Genomic DNA, 21,750 nt, shown 5'->3' on the forward strand with positions numbered 1-21,750 from the left:
AGAACTTTCACGATTCACGTTAAGATGGCGTCCTCCAGCCAAGAGCACCGACTGTACCAGGGATGGCCAGAAGGAACAAACCTGTCCTGGAACTACAGCCAGAATGCTCCTTAGAGGCACGGGTGGTGCGACTTTGCTTCTAGTACTCTGACCGTGTTGCCAGGAGGAGCAGAACCTGGAGAAGGATGTCATGCTTGGGAGAGAGTCCGTGGAAGAGAGGGAGACTGAGATGGACCAACGACACAGTTGCTGCAACGATGGTTCAAACAGCCAAGGCCGTGAGGGCAGCGCTGTGATACAAGGTCACCGTGGAGTGAAGCCCACTCGGTGGCACGTTACAACCCAAAGAAATGCACCTTACTGCTGGGCTTTCTAACACGAAGGACTGCGTGGATGACACAGGCTGAGCTAGACCTGATGGCGGCCGTCCCCGCCCTCACGTGCGGCAGGACTGATGCCAGCCCACAAGAGCAGATCCTGTGGCGCCCGAGTTCAGTGCTGGAGTCTTGGATTATGGCAGTACCTGTCCCGTTTCTGTGCCTCATCTAGGTTGCATCTGAGCTGTCCTCTGAGTAACACTCTAATAGGCTGCCTTATTCCAAGAAATTTGAGATGGGTCCCAGAAATTCACAGGAGAGAAACAAAAATCAACAACGGAAGTACAACAGGACCCAGCCATGAAGTCAGGGTGCTCACAACACGAGAGGAGGAGAGGCTGCCCCACTCAGGACCGGGCTTCTGCTCTGCTACACCCTGGTGAGGGCAGCTCCGTAGCCCCATTTTACAGACCAGGAAACTGAGGCACAGGGAAGCTACGCAACGTGTGCAGGTGGCGCGGCGACCAAAAGGGGAACAAGAATGGGACTCCCGAAAGCCTGGCTTCAAGGCTTGCATCGTCAAGAGGCACCCCAAGTTGGCTCTCTGCTTCCCGGCAGTCAAAGCATGCAATGCCCACAGTGCAGTAAGGCCTGCGAGGCCCAGAACCTGAACGAGGCAATCCTGTTGAAGCAGGGAAAACTCAGACACCTCCCAGTAAGAGGAGCAACAGAAAAGTGGTAAGACTGCACCTTGTCAAAGGTGGAGACCTTAGGAGACCCGGAAAAACAAGGTAGTCCCGGCAAGTGCCAGCTCTCCCAGGATGCACTGTAGAAATAAGTCTCTCATCTGTCAGGCGACTATGCTCAATCCTAACTATCATGTCATTAAGGCATGATTAAGTTCCGTGTGAATATTAGTAACCAGGGGGTTCATCAAACACAACTCACATGTTACTGTGCCGCCCCCCCCCGCCAGCCGAGTCAAAATTTAGGCAAAGCTACAGACGTGGCAGGGAGTCTTCATTGGCCCTGACAGCTTCCTAGAGGAGCAGTGACAGCCGTCCGAGTCCTCTCCGCTGCTGACCATCACCAGTCTGGTGCCTTCGCAGTAACAAACATGTATCCCTTCCACTTGGGCAGTGCCAGGACCCACACTGGTCTCCCTGAGGGGTTACAGGGCGGCGGCCTTCTGGGAGCGCCAGGGGGAGCGAGTTCTCTTGCTTTCCCAGCTTTCAAGGGCTCAGTCCACGGCCCTCTCGCCCCACTTTCTGTCAGTGACACTGGGTAAGCTCTTCTCAGATGCCATCCCTTGGTTTCTCTTCCACCTTCAAGGGCTCATGGGATTAGGTGGGGCCCCTCCAGAAAGCCAGGGTAGCCTTCGCACCTCTAGGCAGCCTTCCTTGCTTCTGGAACCTAAATTCCCTTGGCCGTGGAAGGCAGGCAGGGGCTCTGGGGACGAGAGCATGGACATCTTTGGAGGGCCCTTACTATGTCTCGAACCAGAGCAAACACTCGGTCAGCATTTTACTGGCTGCCAACGGTGTACGTGACAGTAACAACGGTTGATGTGGCAGAGTCCAGACAAACGGAAAGCAGCCTGAGAGCCATTTCTTGAAAAGGAAGCCCCCTGTGGCTCTGAGCCTGTCAGGTGCATGTAGTCCTCTGAGCAGAACTGAGACCGGCATCAGGCAGAACCAACAAGGGATGTGTGGTCCCGCTTTTGGTGACAGTCTGATGGTACCAACAACATTTTAGGTCTCTGGTTGTCTCCAAACACAATTTGTATACATTGTAGTTGATATGTCAGTGATTAAAAAACAAAACAAAACAAAACAAAACAAAACACCTCATTGCTGTTGAGTCAAGATCCGACTCACAGCGACCCCTCCTTAGGTTTCGGAGACGACATCACTACGGAAGTAGACTATCCTATCTTCCTTCCGAGGAGTGGCTGGTGGGTTTGAGCCGCCAGTCTTCTGGTTAGCAGTCAAATGCCTTAGGCACTGTTTAAAGCACACATGTAAATATGGTAAAATTATCTAAAATGTTGTGAGTGAAGACACTTGGAAACCCGGGACAATTTGGCCAATCTTTGAAAATTCTACAAGCATTTCACATAATCAGCTGAGGTCTGATTAGGGACTTTTCACTTGAGGGTCCAAGAGACGCATGAAGACGATTCTGGACTCTGCCTTAGCCTGGGGCTGCATTTGCTGGTCATGGTGGGAAAGCCCTGGGATCTGCAGCCGCCGCCCGACCGTGAGCTCTAGGTTCTGCAGACGAGACTTCTTTATTTCACAGCACCCGGCAGTTTTCACTCCTAACAGCATTTCTCGGTAAGTGCAGCAACTTGCTCTCAACGTTTCTAAGAAAGAATTCCATGTCCTGGAGTCCCCTCAGCAACAAATGACCAGAGGTGTGTGGCTAACTGCTGCCGGTTTGCTGAGAGGAACGTCTACTCCAGGGGGCAACTCGGTTCCACATGAACTGAATGCAGCCTTGTAACATACAGAACCATGCGACTTAACATAGAGGGAAAATAGCCCTACTTCTAGGAATCTAATGTGATAAGGGCCCAAACCCGACTCCCGTTTTACTTACAGGGCTCTTTTAAACCGTATTCTACATTCTGGAACCCAACTCCGGGTAGATATTCAGGGTGGCTCTGGTAATAACAGACCAATTAATACATGAAATAAAACCTTATTCTCAAAACTCCCATAGAAGAGAAAACTTAAGTTTGAACAGCATGTTACTTCAAGAACGTAAGAATTACAAGAAGTTTCCCTTCCATATGGCTATCTGATAAAGCATAACATTAGCTTTAACGATGGTTCCAATTTACAGCCTAACACGATGTAAGCCATTCCCTGGAGAAGGATGTCATGCTTGGTAGGGTGGAGGGTCGATGAAAGAGGAGGAGGCCTTCAACGAGATGGATTGACACGGTGGCTGCGATGATGGGCTCAGGTATAGCAGGGATCGTGGAGCTGGCGCGGGATCGGGCAGTGTTTCGTTTTGCTGTGCATGGGGTCGCTATGAGTCGAAAACGACTCGACGGCACTTAACAACAACAACAACAACGCAAGCAGTCTGCTGAACACCAAGTCCTTTATGACGCCCTTTAGGAAGGAGTGAACCTGCCGGGTTCACTCTTCTCAGTGAGAAGGGTTGTAGGTCGAGATTAAAAATGCAGGAAGTGTTCCTCAGGAGTAAGTCACTTTTCTTGCGAGCATAAACACACACAAGTTCCAACATGTCTTCTATTCGTAGATTGAGTTTATTGATCTATTATCCTATGGTCCAGCCTAAGAGTCTTAGAGATAATGGAAACTAGGCTAAGGTGCACACTTCCAGACACCACCACCACCATGGCTTTCATCTCTGAAAATCATTTAATAAGCTCTGAAACCACAACAATCTTCTCTTAGGCAGCATTTTAATAAAGTGATTTAACCAGTTATTAATCAACACTATTCTTTATTTTCTTATTGGAAACATGCAGCTTAAAGTCTCTAACTAACAAGTTTGAATATAGAGTTTATAAACTTCAAGTTATCTTTTCATTTTATATAGAGGTCTTAATACTGTAGAAACAACAGTTGCTAGATTTTAAGGGAGAGCTAAAAAGTGCAACATTACACAGGGCTGGATCCTTCTCCAGTCTCCTCACTCCATTATCCAGCTACCGCACAGTTTCTTCCTAAGCTGTGGGGCGTCTTCTGGAAGAGGCACTCCTGCTTTCCAAGGAGTCTACGGGGTCAAAGAGAAGAGAGAAATTGACAAGACAGTGTGCACTGATGATGCTAAGCCCAACGCTCTGAATTCCATCCTCGTTATCTAAGCCAGGCTCTACTGCCAATCATATCGGCTCGTTTACCACATACGAGCACCGTATCCCAATAAACTCCCCATCCAGTCATGATTCTTCAGTCATATGTGGCTATGTCACCAAACTCACGTACAGTCAATTTCATTCATTTTAGTGTTCATGTTTCAGGACTGAGTTTTTCCTTTTACATTTGATTTTGTTTGCACATAGATTCCAAAACCAAAAGTATGTAATACCCAGGGAAGTTTTGTTCCCATCCATGTCCCCTCCCTCCTCCTACAACCATCTCATCAGCTTCCATGAAACACTATTGCTAGATCACGGGTCATCAGCGATCAGACAGGGAACCACTCAGACTGTTTGCAGAGAGAAAACCTGACAGTCATCGTGCTAGGGCTGGTCGGTGCCTTGAGTTGCCTACTTGGCTCACTCACTCCATCATGTTCATTTATGGCTGGAGTGTCTGAAGCTCCCCATCCCACCTGGCAGTGAATGTAGGGAGCTACAGTGCATAGGTTCTCCTGTGGAGAATTCACACCGTCATCCAATGCGTGGTTTCCTTGTCATTGATTCCTTGGACTCATGGTTATTTAGACATTGATTTGCAGGTGTGGGGAGTTTCCACTTATCCTTGTATTATTCATCATCTCACCTCTCTTTTTAGGCAAAGATACAGACCTTTGGTATTTGAGACCTTTTGGTATTTGAGGGGCCCTTTGGTATTTGAGACCTTTTGGTATTTGAGAGGTCCGATGGTATTTGAGACTTGCTTTCCAACCCAACATATGGTCAGTTTTGTAAATATTTCAGGTGATGATGTGAAGAGACCGCATCTCGCAGGTGCTGCGTGCACTGTTTTATGTACGTCCAGTAGACCAGGTTGGTTACTGGAGTCTTCTGATCTGCATCACTACTAATTTTCTCATCTGCTTCTTCTGTCCGTTAGAGAGATGTGTTAAAATCTCTCATTGTATCTGTAGATCTGTCCCATTCTCCTGCTAGTTCTGGAAATACCTGTTCTGTGTCTTTTGAAGGAGTGTTATTAGATGCATGTCAAGTTAACATTGTTATTTATTTCTGGGAAATTCTGTATTTCTTCTTTAAGTAGCAATTTTACTTCTTCTCAAGTCTACTTGGTTTGACGTCAGTATAGGACGGTTATTTCTCGTCCCATCCTTTTGTCTTTCGACATCCTCGTTTTAGATGTGTCTGTGGACACACTGTAGTTGCTTTTAAAAAATCCACTCTGACAGTCGTGGTCTTTAGTAGGAGTGTTTAGCTCGTCTATGGCGACATTTAAGGGAAATGATATGCTTGGTTCCTGTCACTTTACTAAGTCCTTTCTCTTTCTCCTGCCTGTGTCCACTGATTCTCCTCTATTATCTACTTCTGCACTGTTTTCAGGACCTCATTCTCCCCAACCCGCCCTGTATCAGCTTGGGAGTTATGTCTTGGTGCGTTTGTAGCGTTCACCCCAGCCACTGACTACAACACGCATCTTCTTCTGATCTTAACTGGCTGACTCGACAGGGTGAACCAGCCTCCCTTCCAGGCATCTGCATTTGGTATGTGCTTGCTGGAGGCTGCCTACCTGACCTGTTCCCAATAAAAACCTTGGGCGCTGGTCTTCACGAGCGTCCCCAGTGCACTGCACATTCTGTGTGACTCTGCAGGAAGCCTGTGCTGGTGTCTTCTGGACTTGACCCAGGCGCTGTCTCCTCGCTGGTGCTGCTCCGTAAGCACCTGTTGCAGTAACTCATGCCCGTGCGCACAACTGCATGCCACGTCCTGGGTCCCTCCTAGTGCATCGCTGAACCTGGAGATGGTCTTGGGGATCTCAATACAGCCCATTTCACCCTCCACCTAAAGGGCAAGGTGCTTAGAACACTGACTGAACTTCCTGCTCTCCTGACTTACAGACCACTGCCATCATTTGAATGCCATCTATGTAAGTACAAAGTAGATGCCGTATGTGCAGAGGCGATTCCGAGGCAGAGTGATCCTATATGACAGAGCAGAACAGCCCCATAGGGTTTCCTAGGCTGTAGTCTTTGAGAGCAGACCACCAGGTCTTTTCTCCACTGGAGCCGCTGGTGGGTTTGAACCTCCAACCTCTGGGTTGGCAGCCGAGCTCTTTCCTCTAACACCACTTCACTTCTTCCTAAAAAACACTTGTTAGTATTTTCTTTAGAGGGCCTCTTCTTACAAAGTAACAAATTATCTTAGTTTTTATTTAAGTGAAAATATTTATTCCACCTTTATTCTTGAATGCTGTTTTCCTGGGTGTAAAACCCCAGGGGTGTAGAATTATTGAATGGCTTCTTGTTTCTACTGAGACTCACATCTGTCCGACTGTTGTCCTTTCAAGATAATGCTTTTCCCTCTAGCTGCTTTATACATTTTCCTTTTTAAAATGCATACACGGCAAAACATACACCAATTCAAGTTTCTACACGTATCATTTAGTGACACTGATTACGTTCTTAGAGTTATGCTCACCCTCCTTTTCTGAGCTGTTCCTCCCCTATTGACCTAAACTCTCTGCCCTGTAAGATTCCTGTCAATCCTTCCGATTGGTACTGTCAAGTTGATCCCGTGTAGACAGTTCTTTGATGGCAGTGGGTTTGGTTTGGGTGGTTCTTCAGAGTGAATCATGGGAGAGATTCTTTACTCATGAAGCTAAATTATTGTTTGGTTTTAAGAAGACTTCAGGAGATGTTTTTGGTTTAAGTTTTAAAGATTATCTCAGGGCAATAGTTTCAGGGATTCATCTGAACTTCATGGCTCCAGGAAGTCTGGAGTCCATGGTAATTGGAAATTCTGTTCTACAGTTCCTCCCTTTAGATCAGAATTCTTTTATGGAATCTTTGATCAAAATGTTCAGTAATGGTAGTTGGGCACCATCCAGTTCTTCCAGTCTCAGCAAAGGAGCCAATTAGCCAACACATTCCACATCCTCCTCCTGTTCCAGATTCTCCTTCTTGCTGTTGTTTCAGGTGAATAGAGAGATCTATTATTGTGCCTTTGATGGCTGCTTGCAAACTTTTAAGACCCTAGGCAGTATGCGAAGCACTAGGAGTAGAACAGAAGCACTGAACACTATCGGCCAAGTATCTGGGATGTTCCATGGACCATGACCCTAAACGTCTAAACCAAGGAGGGAACCAATCCCGTGAGCTGTTTGGTTGCATAGAAGTGGCCGCAACAGCTATTCCTTTTCTTTGTCTTGTTGCAAATATGTCTAGCATACATTTTGTCAATTCAATTTTTTACAGGTGTGCAGCTTACTGCCAGCAATTACGGTCAACAGATTTCCATGCCCTCTTCCCCTTCTCCCGCCCTGGTAAACACTAATCCACTCTGTCGTCTATCTATCTGCCTTGCCTTGTCTTTTTAGGCGAGGTCATTCAGCGTCTGCCCTTTTGTGACCCCAGGCGTAATGTCTTCCCGCTCCATCCACACTGCAGCATGGATCCAGACTCCTTTCTCCCACTGGCGGGGGAGTTGTCCGCTGTCTCTGTGCACCATTTCTTCATCCACTCATCTGCTGAGGGGCCTGTAGGTTGTTTCCACCTTCTGGTTACTGTGCGCAGTGCCGCAGCAGACGTCGGTGCACGGGTCGCCGACCTTCTGCTTTCAAGCCTTTTGGGGCTATCCCTGGGAATGGAACGGCTGGGTCACAGGGTAGCTCTATGATTGGTTTTTTGAAGAACTGCCACTCACTTTTCCCCAACAGCAGTACCATTTTGCATTCCTACCCGGCAACGGATAAGGGTTCCAATTTTAGATTTTCTTTGTAGCTTTCATTTTCAGGCCTTTTTTCTCTGATGTACTGAGGTCTTTGTATTTTTCATGCTTGGGATTGGAAAAAGCTGTATTGAATTTGTGGCCTCATGTTTTTCATCATTTAAAACAATTTGTTCTCCATAGAAAGGTGCTTGAATCACCTAGACAGAACTGAAAACAGAAAGCCACCCACTATTTTGTAAAAAGAAGGATTTTATGTTTGTGTGTGGCAATTTTAAAAATACACACACAAGTTCTTTGATACTCCCCCCTTCAGGAGCCAAAGCCTATGTCTCCCCATCAAGTGTGGGCTGCACACAGTGACTCACATCTGACAAAGAGCGTGAGGCAGAAGGGAAGATGTGTGACTTCTGAGGGGGGCTCACAGGAGGAACGGTCACGGCCCACCTGCTCGAGGGAAGCTGGCTGCCACAGTGCCAACACGCTCAAGCAATGCTACAAAGAGTCCTACATGGCAAGGAGTGGAGGCGTCCTGCCCACAGCCATGGGAGTGGGACATGCCAGAAGCAAACCCGCAGTCTGGCCCTTGGATGATGACAGTGCAGGCCACGCCAGGACAGACCGCAGGCTGAAAGTGCTCAGAGAAGGTACTCGTGGAGCCTGCCCCACAGAGACTGTTAAAGAGCACATATTTGGTATCTAAGCCATGCAGCTGTGCAGTAACTGGTTGTGCATTAACAGTGAACTGCTACAGTGGTTTTTTAAAAATATTATGATGTGTATGTGAAAATAAAATCAATAGCTTAAATATTTTGTTGTTGTTATGTGCCGTCGAGTCGGCCCCGACTCATAGCAACCCCTCCTTGGGTTTCCAAGGCAGTATCACTACGGAAGTAGGATTGCCCAACCTTCCTTCCGAGGAGTGGCTGGTGGGTTTTAAGTAACATTAAAATATGAAAGATTATCATCAGCTTACCTCTCCACTGACCTGCCTCTCTTAGTCCTAAATGGAAGCCGAGCTTTTCAGAACCGATGACGTCATTTCCACGATAGTGTTAACAGACAAGCCATTCAGACGGCCTTCCTGGCGCTGCCTTACTTCCTGAAGGGCACTGATAATCTGGTCTCTATGCAAAAGGAAACAAACCTGAGCATTTGTCCTTTTTGAAGGAACACCTTCGGAGCTGGGTTGGGTTAGTGAAGGGAACTCTCTTTTTTATACAGAAGGTTTAAAACCAGTTACGGTGTAATTTCCGTCATTACCTGCTGACCTCCGGGTGAAGCTCGGCCAGCCTCTGCATGATCTTGGTGAGGCTACGCAGGTTTAGAGGATGTGAAGGAACGGCCTGAGTGAGCGTCTCAGGTAGTAATTTAGCAGACTCAATCTCTTTGCAATTCTTCTTGACACCCTGAGTAAGCATTTTTAAGGTTTTACTAAAATTGATAAATAAGGATTATAACACAGAGATAATAGAGTTTATTCAATTAAAACAAATTTTAAAATTGTAAACAATAAAATAAAAATTCCTCAGAAATCTTCTTTGATTTGGAACTGTTTATACCAAGTATATTTAGTTAATTTTTAAGAAACACACCATGCATGTTTCCCTACAGCAGTGACCAAATGTATGAGGCTCTGTCTAAGGCAAACTTTTCCGGCCAGGATTCCTCATCTGAGCCACAGAACATGGAGCCCTAAGGTTTAATTTTTTTACCACCTGACAGAGAAAGACTAACTGAATGGGAGTTATCAATACTCTACATCTTATTCACAAAATATATCATGGACACAAATGATATGCCCCAAACTGTACCGGATACCGTGAGAAAAACCAGTCATGTAAAAAACTGCCCCCTTCACTTACAGATCTTACAATCCAAAGGAAGACACAAAATAAAAATGATACACTTAATTATTATCTATCAAGCAAGAAAACTTTAAATTGTATGAAATCCTGTAAATCCCCTAAGTTGAATGAAGGGAGGGTTCAGACGTCGGCGCCTGGTGCACAGACATTGCGTCAGAACACGGTGCATTTTCCTTATTTGCCCGCTGCCTTGTCTCCCCGCTGCAGGCTAAGTTCCGTGACGGCAGGCACGGTTCGGTCTCTTGTTCACTGTTGCTTTCCCAGTGCCCACAGTAACGCACAGTTGGCAGGTGGTAACTGTTTGTTGAATGAATAAATGAAAGGTTTAGGGTACAACAGATAAAGTGATAGCTGAAATCACAGAAAAAATGAGATCTCCAAGAGGGGCCAAAGCACTGGTGAGGGGCCATGGCAATACCAGCTACTTGTTGTCGTTGTGTGTGCCCTTGAGTCGGACCCAACTCACAGCGACCCTCCTTGGGTTTTCAAGGCAGTAGCACTATGGAAGTAGACTGCCCCATCTTCCTTCCGAGGAGTGGCTGGTGGGTTTAGCCAGCCTTCTGGTTAGCAGTCAGGTGCCTTAGGCACTATGCTACCAGGGGTACTTTCTCTACAACAGGCACAGAATGAACAAACGTTGAGAGTCTGAGAAAAAGATAACAAGGAATTTCTGCAGAGGTATGAGAACTTGGAGGATAGTTTATAGAGCCTCTTACCCACACACTCCCACCCACAGCCCAAGGTGCCCTGTTCATACTATATACCCATCCCTCAGCCACTCCATGGCCCACTGCGTCCACTGACTGGACCAAGAGTGTTACCACCTGAATTAATGACAAAATCACAGCCTAGATTCGCCAGATTCCCACTCTAAAGAATGAGGAAGAACACGGAGCAAATGAGTCATCAGATGATGACACGCTTCAACGGTGCAGTCAGAATGGGAGCCAAGGCCAAACGAACGCCACGTTGAATGAGGGGAGGAAGGGTCCCCCGTGGACAGGGAGAAGCAGACTCACGGAGCAGGGACGGGGATGAGAGAGGACCCAGCAGCAGGGCTGAGGGGAGGGCTGCAGTTCCCGGCCTCCAGCTCGGGGCCCACGCAGCCCAGTTAGACTCTGCTCTGTCCTTTCTTCCTGTGGATTTAGGAGTATGACACAAACCCATGAGGTGTCACCGAGTGGAAAGGAAATGCAATGGAACGCAACCTCTGCCATCGAGTTGGACCCGACTCAGCAATTGGGTTTCCGAGGCAGTGTCACTACGGAAGGAGATTGCCCAACCTGCCTTCTGAGGAGTGGCTGCTGGGTTTGAGCCGCCAGCCTTCTGGTTAGCAGTCAAGTGTCTTAGGCACTATGCCACCAGAGCTCCTAAGATGAAAGGAGAAGAGTTTTTTTAAAAAGGGATGATGTTGTTATTGTTAGGTGCCACCGAGTGGGTTCCTCCTCGCAGGACACAGTGTGCAACAGAGCAAAGCACCGCCCGCCCCACCCTCAGCCAATGCTGTGCTGGAGCCTGCTGCTGCAGCCACTGTGACGGTCCAGCTCATCAAGGGGCCTCCTCCCTTTTGCCGGCCTCCACTTTACCGAGCATGACGTCCTGCAGGGGCTGGTGCCTCCTGAGAACACGTCCAGAGGATGTGAGACACAGTCTCTTGCTTATAAGGAGCATTCTGGCTGCACTGCGTCCAGGACAGGATCGGTTGTTCTCTGGCAGTCCATGGTACGTTCAATGTTCTTCACCATCACCACAATTCAAACGCATCCATTCTTCGGTCTTCCTTACTCATTGTTCAGCTTTTGCATGCATATGAGGTGACTAAAAATATCATAGCTTGGGACAGGTGCACCTTAGTCCTCAAAGTGACATCTTTGCTTAACATACTAGAGAGGTCTGTTGCAGTGGATTTGCCCAATGTGGTATGTCATTCAATTTCTTGACTGGTACTTCCAAGAGCACTGATTGTGGATCCAAGCAAAATGAAATCCTTGACAACTCCAGTCTTTTCTCCATTTATCATGCTGCTGCTTATTGGTCCAGTTGTGACCATTTTTGTTTTATATTAAGGTGTAATCCACACTGAAGGCTGGCGTCTGTGATCTTCATCAGTAAGCGCCCTAAGTCCTCTCTCCTTTCAGCAAAGCAAGCTGCTTACAGTGGGTTGTTATTGAGTCTTCCCCCAATCCTGAGGCCACGCTCTTCTTCATATAGTACAGCTTCTTGGATTCTTTGCTCAGCTTACAGATTGAATAAGGAAGGGGAGAGGATACAACCCTGAGAGAAACCTTTGCTAATTTTAAACCATGCAGTGTCCCCTTCTTCTGTTTGAACAACTGCCTATTTATTGGTCTATGTACATGTTCCTCATGAGCACAATTAAGTGTGCTGGAGTTCCCATTCTTTACAATGGTATCCATAGTTTATTGGAACCCACACAGTTGACTGCTTTTGCATAGTCAATAAAACACAGGTAAGTATCTTTCTGATAATCTTTACTTTTAGCCAAGATCCATCTGATGTCAACAATGATATCCCTAGTTCCATGTCCTCTTCCAAATTCAGCTTGAATTTCTGGCAGTGCCCTGTCAACGGGTTGCTGAAACCATTTCTGAATTATCTTCAGCAAAGAAAAAGGTAGATGAGGGGCATTTTCTAACAAAAGGTCACTTGTGACAATGGACAGATCTGTCCTGGAAGAAGGCCAACTGCAATGCTCTCAGAAGAGAGAATGGCCAGACTGTCTCACCTACTTTGGCCATGTTATTGGGAAGGACCAGTCCCCGGAGAAGGACATCCTGCTGGGTAAAGCAGAGGGTCAGTGAAGAAGGGGAAGGGCCTCCCAAGTGGACCGACACGGGCTGCGACATGGGCTCAAGCACACGGCGATTGTGAGGATGGGGCAGGACCGGGCAGGGTTTCGTTCTGTTGTACACGGTCCTGTGAGTCACTCGATGGCCCCGAACAACAACATGACAATGGAAAGGATCCCTGGTGACACAACTATTAAGCACTTGGCTGATAACTGAATGGTCTGGGATTTGAACGTACCAGCAGCTCTGTAGGAGAAGAAATCTAGCAATCTGCTCCCAAAAGATCACAATCTAGGAAACCCTATGAGGCCATTCTACTCTGTCCTATAGGGTTGTTACGAGTTGGAATCAACTCAATGGAATGAAGCCAAGTAGAATCAAAGTTCAGCCCGCATCTTGTCTGTTACATGTTACCTCCATTGGAATCTGATAAGTAGACATGATAACTCAGTTCCTTAAGAACCGAAATGAATTGAAGGTCAATTCATACATCCTCACCATGTTATCCCCCTAGAAACAGGTGAATAGGTATGTTAACGTGTTTCCTCAAAGTTCTGTTTCAGGAAACAAGTTGGAAATCAACATTGGCCCGTGGACATGCACAGTGAGACAAACTGGAACAAAATTGCTGGGAACTAACATTTTCCCCTGTGCCCAAGCCCCAATCAGGTGATGACAGGAAGCTGATATGATTCACCCGGTATGTGAGCACACTGCATTAAAAATTGACTGTCTCTTTAAACCGAGGCCAAGGAAGCCATAGCCAATCCTCAGTTAATTCATGCCCAAATTCCTGAAGTTTTTATGAATATGTATTAAGCCCCCTCTCCTGAAGTTTACAAAACTGTATCCTGACCTCCATTTGGGGAGTCAGATTTGGGTACTGGCCACCGTCTCCTCACATTGCCGCTCAGCAATAAATAATTTCCTCTCCTCTTAATTGCTCGGTGTGTAAACCCTTTTGGCCTGATAGCGCACCGGGCAGGAACCCACATTTGGTCTCGCTTTGTTGTTGTTGTTGTTATTTGCCATCGAGTCGGCCCCGACTCATAGCGACCCCTCCTTGGGTTTCCGAGGCAGTATCATTACGGAAGTAGGAATGCCCAACCTTCCTTCCGGGGAGTGGCTGGTGGGTTTGAACTGCCAGCCTTCTGGTTAGCAGTCAAGTGCCTTAGGCACTATGCTACCAGAGCTCCCTGGTCTTGCTTTAGGACCCCATAATAAGTGACAATAGAAACAGTATGTTAAGGAAAATCTTAGAGACTGACATCAGATTATTAGGACAAAGGAGAGAATCAATCAGGGAAATTAAAACAATGGATATAAACTACTTGTTCCAGAAGCCTGGCAACGAAAACATAAGCCCAAGTGAGGACGATAACATCAAAGGAAAACAAAGCCAGGCATTTCATAAACACAGGAATGAACAAGGCAAAGGTCATCAATTCCCATGGGTGTTTATGAGCCCAATGAGGTGGATATATTAAAATAAAAGGATTGCATTACATGGTTTTCAAACAATTATGGGCGAAGTTAACTAAAACCAGGAATGATGGCTACATAATGACTACGTAAAGTGTAGGAAAGAGTAGTACTGTCCCAGAAACCAGTGACAAATGAAAAGACTGCAAAGCACTGGCAAAAAGCCTCATTAAAACTGATGACTTCATGGTTAGCAAGGTCCACAAAGACCTTCAGTCCCCATCCCCCCAGCAACCAGAGCTGAACAAAAGCAGGTCAGGGCAGATCCAAGGGCAAGAATGTTCCAGAATCAATGCTCCCGGTTCTACTTCAAGATCGTCAAAACTGGAGTTTTTGAACATACAAGCTTCTTGTAACAATATGACACACACAAAGCCACCTACAGCATCAGTCAAGAAAACTCACCTTCTGATCGAAAGGAAAAAACTCACTGTCTGGCTTGGACCCCAGGTGCCGTGGCCTAGTTCTGGGCAACTGAGAAATGCAGGAGACCGAGTTGATCTCTTTGTTGGTGCTTCTTTCCACGTTATTCACACTCATTCTGCTTCCATTTTTTGAGGCAAGTGGTGATGTATATTCTCCAGGAGTCTTCACAAGCCGCACTTTGACCGATTTCCCACCGATCTCCATCCCGTTCATTTCTGTCACAGCCCTCTTCGCATCACTGTTTTTTTTAAAAGCAAGTGATGCGTATCTAAAATACCGAAGCAGAAAACCAAAGCTCTTTGTTAATGACTTCAAATTGCCTCAAATTTCGTTTTGTAACTACTGGCTAAAATACACTTTCATAAGAACTGCTCTTAGAAATAAAAAAGCGACTCTACTTACTTTGAGACTAGGAAGACTATTTATTTAGGATAATAAAATAAAACACAAATTAAAGATGGTAAATAAAAGATAGTAAAGTTTACTCGTTCTTTCTTATGAATTATCTGTTAACTTTATATTGAAACTTGTATTTTAGAAAACTCAAAACAATTCCTAAACCAATTATTAGAAATGTTTCCAGATATTAGACAAATATAAATTACTATAGTCAACTCCATTTCTACTCGTCACTAAAGAGTGGAAAACATAATTCTCAAAAAGATACCCTTTAAAATAACAGAAATATAAGGTAAGTAAGGACTCAAACTAACAGAAGACACGGCAGGAGGTGTCTGCACACAGCCCACCTTAAAGAAGGAAGGGTGATGAGGCTTTCACGAGAAGACTGAGTTCTCTGAACAGTGTCACACACAAAAGCACAAAACATTTAATTAGAAAAAAGTAAATGCAAGAAAGCAACAGAAAAGAAGAAACCAGAAATGCTAAATCAACATAAGCACTACTTCTGCACCACAAAGGCGATAAACCATTAAAAACCAAATCAAAGGGAAATAAGGTATAGTGGGAAATGACACAATTCACTCAAATTCGCAAAGAAAAGGAGGCAGTAATCAAAGACACCAGAAAAACCGACACTTTTCTGGAAAACCATGTAAGGATTTCCAGTTTTGAAGTTTATTGTCACAGAGGCATGCTAAGTAGTAAGTCTTCAAGACTGTTAATATAGACAGAGTTAGAAACCCTAAACCGAATTGTAGCTGTGTACTTGAGAAAGTTGGGCGAGAGCAAGCTACTCATGCAAAAGCAGAAGCAGCTCAAGACAGTGTCACTCACTGGACAGATTTGAAGTGTGCCCGTTTTGGAATGACGAGACTACAGATATGTCTTTATAACTTCCTTGCATTTAAACTAAGGAGCTCTGCTGGTGCAGTGCCTAAGGCATTTGACTACTAACCAGAAGGTTGGTGAGTCAAACCCACCAGGTGCTTGCAGACAGGGTGATCTATATCCATAAAGATCTGTCCCCTTAGGAACTAAACAGACATAAAACGAACACCGTGTTGTGAGCACCTATGAGCCAGCAGGCTTTGTCCTTAGTGTTTCACCCATGCTGTCTCCTAATAGCTCCACAACAGTGCTATGAAGGCATTGGAAGTATCCTCACTTTACAGACCAAGAGCCTGAGGCACACACAGCTTAAGTAACTGCCCTGGTTCATTCAGCTGGTGCCCATCCTCTTAACTAACACACTCAACTGGCCTACAGAATGATAGGAGACAGATTAAATACGTCAGAACCCCTCTCCTGTATGCCCTCAGTAACAAGCTACAAAGTACAAGCAAAGAAAGATCTGATCAAGAAAGTCCCAGGAAGGACCGCAGTTCTCTGTTGCTGCGTCTCCCTCGCCTCGGCTGGGGTCTCCACGTGGCTCTGTGTGGCCCCTGCAGCCGACGTCTTGTCCAGAACACTGGCATGCGGCACTGTAAGCCCATTTCCTGAATTTAGGAAACACACCTGTAGTTAGTAGAGGAGCCATAAATGGAAATTTCAGACACTTGGTATTTCTGGAAAAGAGACTTTAAATCGTCCTGAAAAACAGAAATAAAAAGGGTAGAAAACACAACAAATAAGGAAAACAAGCAACAGACTTGAAAATGAAGCCCCATAAACAAATGCTGGCCTACCTCAGACACCGAAGGGCAGAGACCCCCAACGTGGATCAAATACCCTTTATCTCTTCGTAAGGACTCAGCATTCTTCATCCCTGCACACAGAGAAGCACAATACACAACAGGAGGTGACAAAACGGGAATGCGGTTTCTAAGATGAACACGAAATGTGTTAAACAGTTCACGTTTTTTTCTTATTATAACAAAGCTTAATGTAAGTTTATCAGAGAGTGTCAACAATAGACTGAAGACCACAAGCCTGGGCTTTGTATCATCTTAAAAGGAAAAAGGCTGGATTTGTTGACAGTTATTTTTGACCCCAAAATGGATCGATAACTTCAAAACTAAGAAAAGTGTCTCATCCTGGTCTTGGCTTAGAGATATGTAATCTAGAATGTTGGATGCGTACAGGAACCCTGCACTAATGCTGGCCAGAGCTAGCTGTGTGAGCACACTATCTGTGTCCCTCCACTGGGAAGACCTGTAAATCTGACAAACAGTAACAACAGGTACCCAGCCTGACCACTACAGCTGACGGTAATGGCACACAAGGCAAAAACGGGGTAGGGGCAAATCGTTCAGACAGTGCTACAGCTTGGAAAAGTAGCTCTGGTGGCACAGTTGTTAACACACGGTTGCTAACTGAAAGGCTGGGCCTGCCCCCCCCCATCAGCTGCTCTACAGGAGAAAGACGTGGCAATCTGCTTCCATAAAGACTGACAGCCTGGGAAACCCGATAAGCAGTTGTACCCTGACATACAGGGTCACTGAGTCAGAATCAACTCGATGGCAGTGGGTTTATGAGTTATAAAACCGGTCCTTGGTGGTGTAAGTGGTTTGTGCTTGACTCCTAACCTATGGAGCCCAGGGGTGAAATGGTTAAATGCACAGCTGCTAACCGAAAGGTCAATGGCCTGAAACCTGCAGCCACTCTGCAGAGAAAGACAAGGCAGTTGGCTTCCATAAAGATCGACAGCCTTGGAGACCCTGTGGGCAGTTCCACTCTGTCCTCTAGGGGTGCTGTGGGTCAGAATGGACTCCAGGGCAGTTGGTGTGGTTGGGGCTTTGCTTCTGTAAAGATTATAGCCTGGGAGACCCTGTGGTGCAGATCCACTTTGTCCTCTAGGGGCACTGTGGGTCGGAATCGACTCCATAGCAGTAGGTGTGGTTTGGGCTTTGCGTCTGTGAAGATTGACAGCCTTGGCCCTGTGGGGCAGTTCCACTCTGTCCTCTAGGGGCGCTGTGGGTCAGAATGGACTCCAGGGCAGTTGGTGTGGTTGGGGCTTTGCTTCTGTAAAGATTATAGCCTGGGAGACCCTGTGGTGCAGTTCCACTCTGTCCTCTAGGGGCGCTGTGGGTCGGAATCGACTCCATAGCAGTAGGTGTGGTTTGGGCTTTGCTTCTGTGAAGATTGACAGCCTTGGAGACCCTGTGGGCAGTTCCACTCTGTCCTCTAGGGGCGCTGTGGGTCAGAATGGACTCCAGGGCAGTGGGTGTGGTTTGGGCTTTGCTTCTGTGAAGATTGACAGCCTTGGAGACCCTGTGGGCAGTTCCACTCTGTCCTCTAGGGGCGCTGTGGGTCAGAATGGACTCCACGGCAATGGGTGTGGTTTGGGCTTTGCTCCCATCAAGACTGACAGCCTTGGAGACCCTATTGAGCAGTTCTACTTGGTCCTCTATAGGATCACAATGAGTTGGAATTGACTCAGCAGCACATAACAACATAGTATGGAAACCATAAATGCTAGGATTATTGTCGTTGTTGTTATGTGCTGTCAAGTCGGACCCGACTCATAGCGACCCCTCCTTGGGTTTCTGAGGCAGTACCACTACAGAAGTAGATTGCCCCATCTTCCTTCCGAGGAGTGGCTGGTGGGTATGAACCACCAGCCTTCTGGTTAGCAGTCAAGTGCCTCAGGCACTTGCTACCAGAGCTCAAATCTTTTCTTGTTGGATTTTAAAAAATCACAATTCTTAGCATTTTCATGGTCTCTATAACCAGCCACTCCTTGGAAGGAAGGTTGGGCAATCCTACTTCCGTAGTGATACTGCCTCGGAAACCCAAGGAGGGGTCGCTATGAGTCGGGGCTGACTCGACGGCACATAACAACAATAACAACATACTGAAATAGAGGAGCTCTGGTAGCATAGTGCCTAAGGCATCCTCGGAAGGAAGACTGGGCAATCTACCTCTATAGAGATATTGTTTTGGAAACCCAAAGAGGGATCGTTATGAGTCAGGATTGACTCCATGGTGGTGAATTTGGCTTTTGGTATACTGAAGTAGAGAACTTGGTCAAAAATCAAAAAGAATTTACTGAGTTGTGAGTCTCGTAGAACATACTGTCAGTGCCTGCTCCCGGCACACAGGAGGCACTCAATGCTAGCTGAATTCTGGGAGCAGCTTTTGTGTTTTTAAGTTTTTATATAATAATGGGGAATTTGTACATTTTGTTTTCTCATTAGACAACAATAACAGCCTAGCCATTTACTGAGGGCTCCCCACGCTCCACCCTCATGCCATCCTCACAATGACAACTCATTGCACAGATGAGGATCTGAGGTCTAGGAGTTGAAGCCCCAGCCAGCAAGTGGCAGTGCTTGGAATGCTGGCAGTCTTGGCATCCATTTGAATGGTTTATGTGTATTACATACGTGTGTGCTGACATGGATCAAAGAGTAGTCACTAAAATATTAGTAGTAGCTATGCAGGGTGGAGATACTTCTGGTGATTTTAATTTTCTTATACTTTTATATTTGGTTTTAAAATTGTAATAAGCATTATTTACAAAGCTAAAGGAGGGGAGAAACAGTAAAACCATTGCTACCACAAACATCTTAAAAATCCACGTAAGTCTATGGGAAAAATTAAAGGACAGTAGCCAGTGCCAGTGTCGTTAGAAATGACAGAGGACACTCCCGGTCACAGATTCCAGAGTAAACCCCAAGACTCTCAGAAGCAACTGCATTCCTGAAATGGACATTACAGAAAGCAGACACTTCTCACCCCTGTCAGGATGACGGATGGAGACAGGGCGGCCTGTCCTGTTCACCATGTGCATTTCCACAGGCCTGGCGATGCCAGGACAGGAGGCTCAAGGCACAGCATCCTGCAGAAACCCCAGTGCTGGCAGAGAGGAGGGCACGCTGGCCCTCCACCTGCCAAACCAAATCCCAGGGTTAAGCTTTAGCAGACCGTTTTCTGAGAAGTTTCAAGTGACTGACACTCTAAAAATATAACTTTCATGGCTCGTTTTCTTATTTTCATAAAGAAAAGCCACAAATAGACATAAAATATCAAAACGGCTCAGCCTCCCACCTCCGAATAACAAAGACGATAAGCATGATCTGACAAATAAGCTGGACAATGATTTCTCAGTGAGTGTGAAGAACCGACCTGGCGTCAGCTTTGTACTGCAGCGGTCGTGCTCTGCCTGGCTCGCCCGTATTCCAGAGACATCGACTCCTGTAAGGTTCTCTTTAGCATCAAACCAGTCTTCGCTCATTTCTTGGTAATCTTTGCAGTCTAAGAAAGGGGAAACAATTAGCTGTGAATCATGTACACTGTTAGCCTGCTGACAAGTTACCTCAAATACGGATGAATCACTATGACAACCTGAAAATAAAGATCGCAAAGTGGAGCACCGAGCCCCAAGATTCTCTGAGAGGAGACTTGGCTACAGGCCCTGAATAGAAAGTGCTTTCCGGACTGAGTGACTGGCTTCCCTGCTTTCCTCTAACATTGACTCCGGCTTCAGGAAAGCCTCCTGCTCTGCTTTGGAAGTCATACCTTTCTGAAGAGATTTGTATTATCTTTACACAAAATGACAGTGAACATCTTCAAGTGATTAAGTAGTACTGCAACTCTTCATTTCTTTAAAAGTTGTAATAAAAATCTTTTTGGAATGAACATAATTTTTCAGAGAAGACAGAACAATGTAAATACAGATAATTTAGAGAGATACAAATTACACACAAGAAAAAGTTTTCAGTTTGGAAAATACAAGCCAGAAGAACAAAAGTCTGTGTGACTACTCAGCAGGGTCCGACCTGCTGTGGTAACCTCAGAGGAGTCAGCTGCACTTAGCATTCAGTCAGAGTGATGCAGTCCGTCACTGGCAACATTGTTTGATCTAATCAATGAGCACTACAAGTATTTTTAATCTCATTGTTTGCTGTCTCCAATTCTGTAATATTCCACTTCTATACTGACCTTGATCATCAAGTCTCAGCTGACTAAAGCCTTCATTTATATCACCATTATCCGAACCACCGTTCTTAGGTGATGCATCTTGTTTAGGGTGACGATGATCAGATAAAGACATCTGAGGATCAAAATAAGAAAACAATGAATAATAACGAACACACTGTGCCCTCGCTCTGTGCTAGGCACTCTTCACGGCATTATTCGGCCACTTCAGAGACGAGTAACATGCCGCCTCCCACACGCAGCTGACGAGAGGGAGGATTTTGCACCCAGGCACTCTGCCCAGGGCCACAGTGTGGCTCACACACCACAAGTACACACGATGGTCTGAGGTATACATGTCAGTGTTCTTCACGAGGACACACCAGAACCAAACCACTGTGACCGAGTCAATTCCAGCTCATAGCGACTCTACAGACAGAGCGGTACCACCCCAAAGGGTCCCAAGGTTGCAATCGTCCCAGAAGCAGACTGCTTTATCTTTCTCCTATGGAGCAGCTGGTGAATTCGAACTGCTGGCCTTTTAGTTAGCAGTTGAGTGCTTAACCACTGAGCAATACAACAGTTATATATTTCATTTAACGTGTACGTATGTGTACTATATCATTAATATCACATGCAAGTAAATTTTGCTGACGATAATTCAAAAACGGTTGCAGCAGTCCATCAACAGGGAACTGCCAGAAATTCAAGCTGGATTCAGAAGAGGATGGAATCAGGGAGATCACTCCTGATGTCGGATGGATCTTGGCTGAAAGCAAAGAATACCAGAAAGATGTTTACCTATGTTGTATTGACTGTGCAAAGGCATCCAACTCTGTGGGTCGTAACAAATTATGAGTAACATTACTGCAGTGAATTGCTTGATGTGGCCCTTCTAGCCATTGTCCTCCATTCTGTGATGTTTTGTAAATCTCATTATCCATGCCTATTTGGGGTGGTGTGGTAGTTAAGGTCAGGTATCAACTTGGCTGGGCAGCTGGTAGTAG

General features: G+C 46.0%; 1 protein-coding gene across 1 annotated transcript in view; it reads right to left on the reverse strand.

Annotated features, from left to right (window-relative positions):
* Positions 1-8,899: 8,899 nt before the first annotated feature.
* Positions 8,900-21,750, reverse strand: part of RBM44 (RNA binding motif protein 44) — a 29,046-nt gene continuing 16,195 nt past the window's right edge. The window contains exons 8-14 of the mRNA XM_007943595.1: positions 20,768-20,879; positions 19,952-20,080; positions 16,570-16,649; positions 16,400-16,473; positions 14,462-14,750; positions 9,160-9,305; positions 8,900-9,023 (exon numbers count right to left, since the gene is read on the reverse strand). Of these exons, the coding sequence (XP_007941786.1) occupies positions 8,900-9,023; positions 9,160-9,305; positions 14,462-14,750; positions 16,400-16,473; positions 16,570-16,649; positions 19,952-20,080; positions 20,768-20,879 (954 nt within the window). The remainder of the gene's footprint in view (positions 9,024-9,159; positions 9,306-14,461; positions 14,751-16,399; positions 16,474-16,569; positions 16,650-19,951; positions 20,081-20,767; positions 20,880-21,750) is intronic.

The sequence above is a fragment of the Orycteropus afer genome, unplaced genomic scaffold (genome assembly GCF_000298275.1).
Source record: "Orycteropus afer afer isolate SDZICR_OR568_19922 unplaced genomic scaffold, OryAfe1.0 scaffold00006, whole genome shotgun sequence".
Taxonomy (NCBI): Eukaryota; Metazoa; Chordata; class Mammalia; order Tubulidentata; family Orycteropodidae; genus Orycteropus; species Orycteropus afer.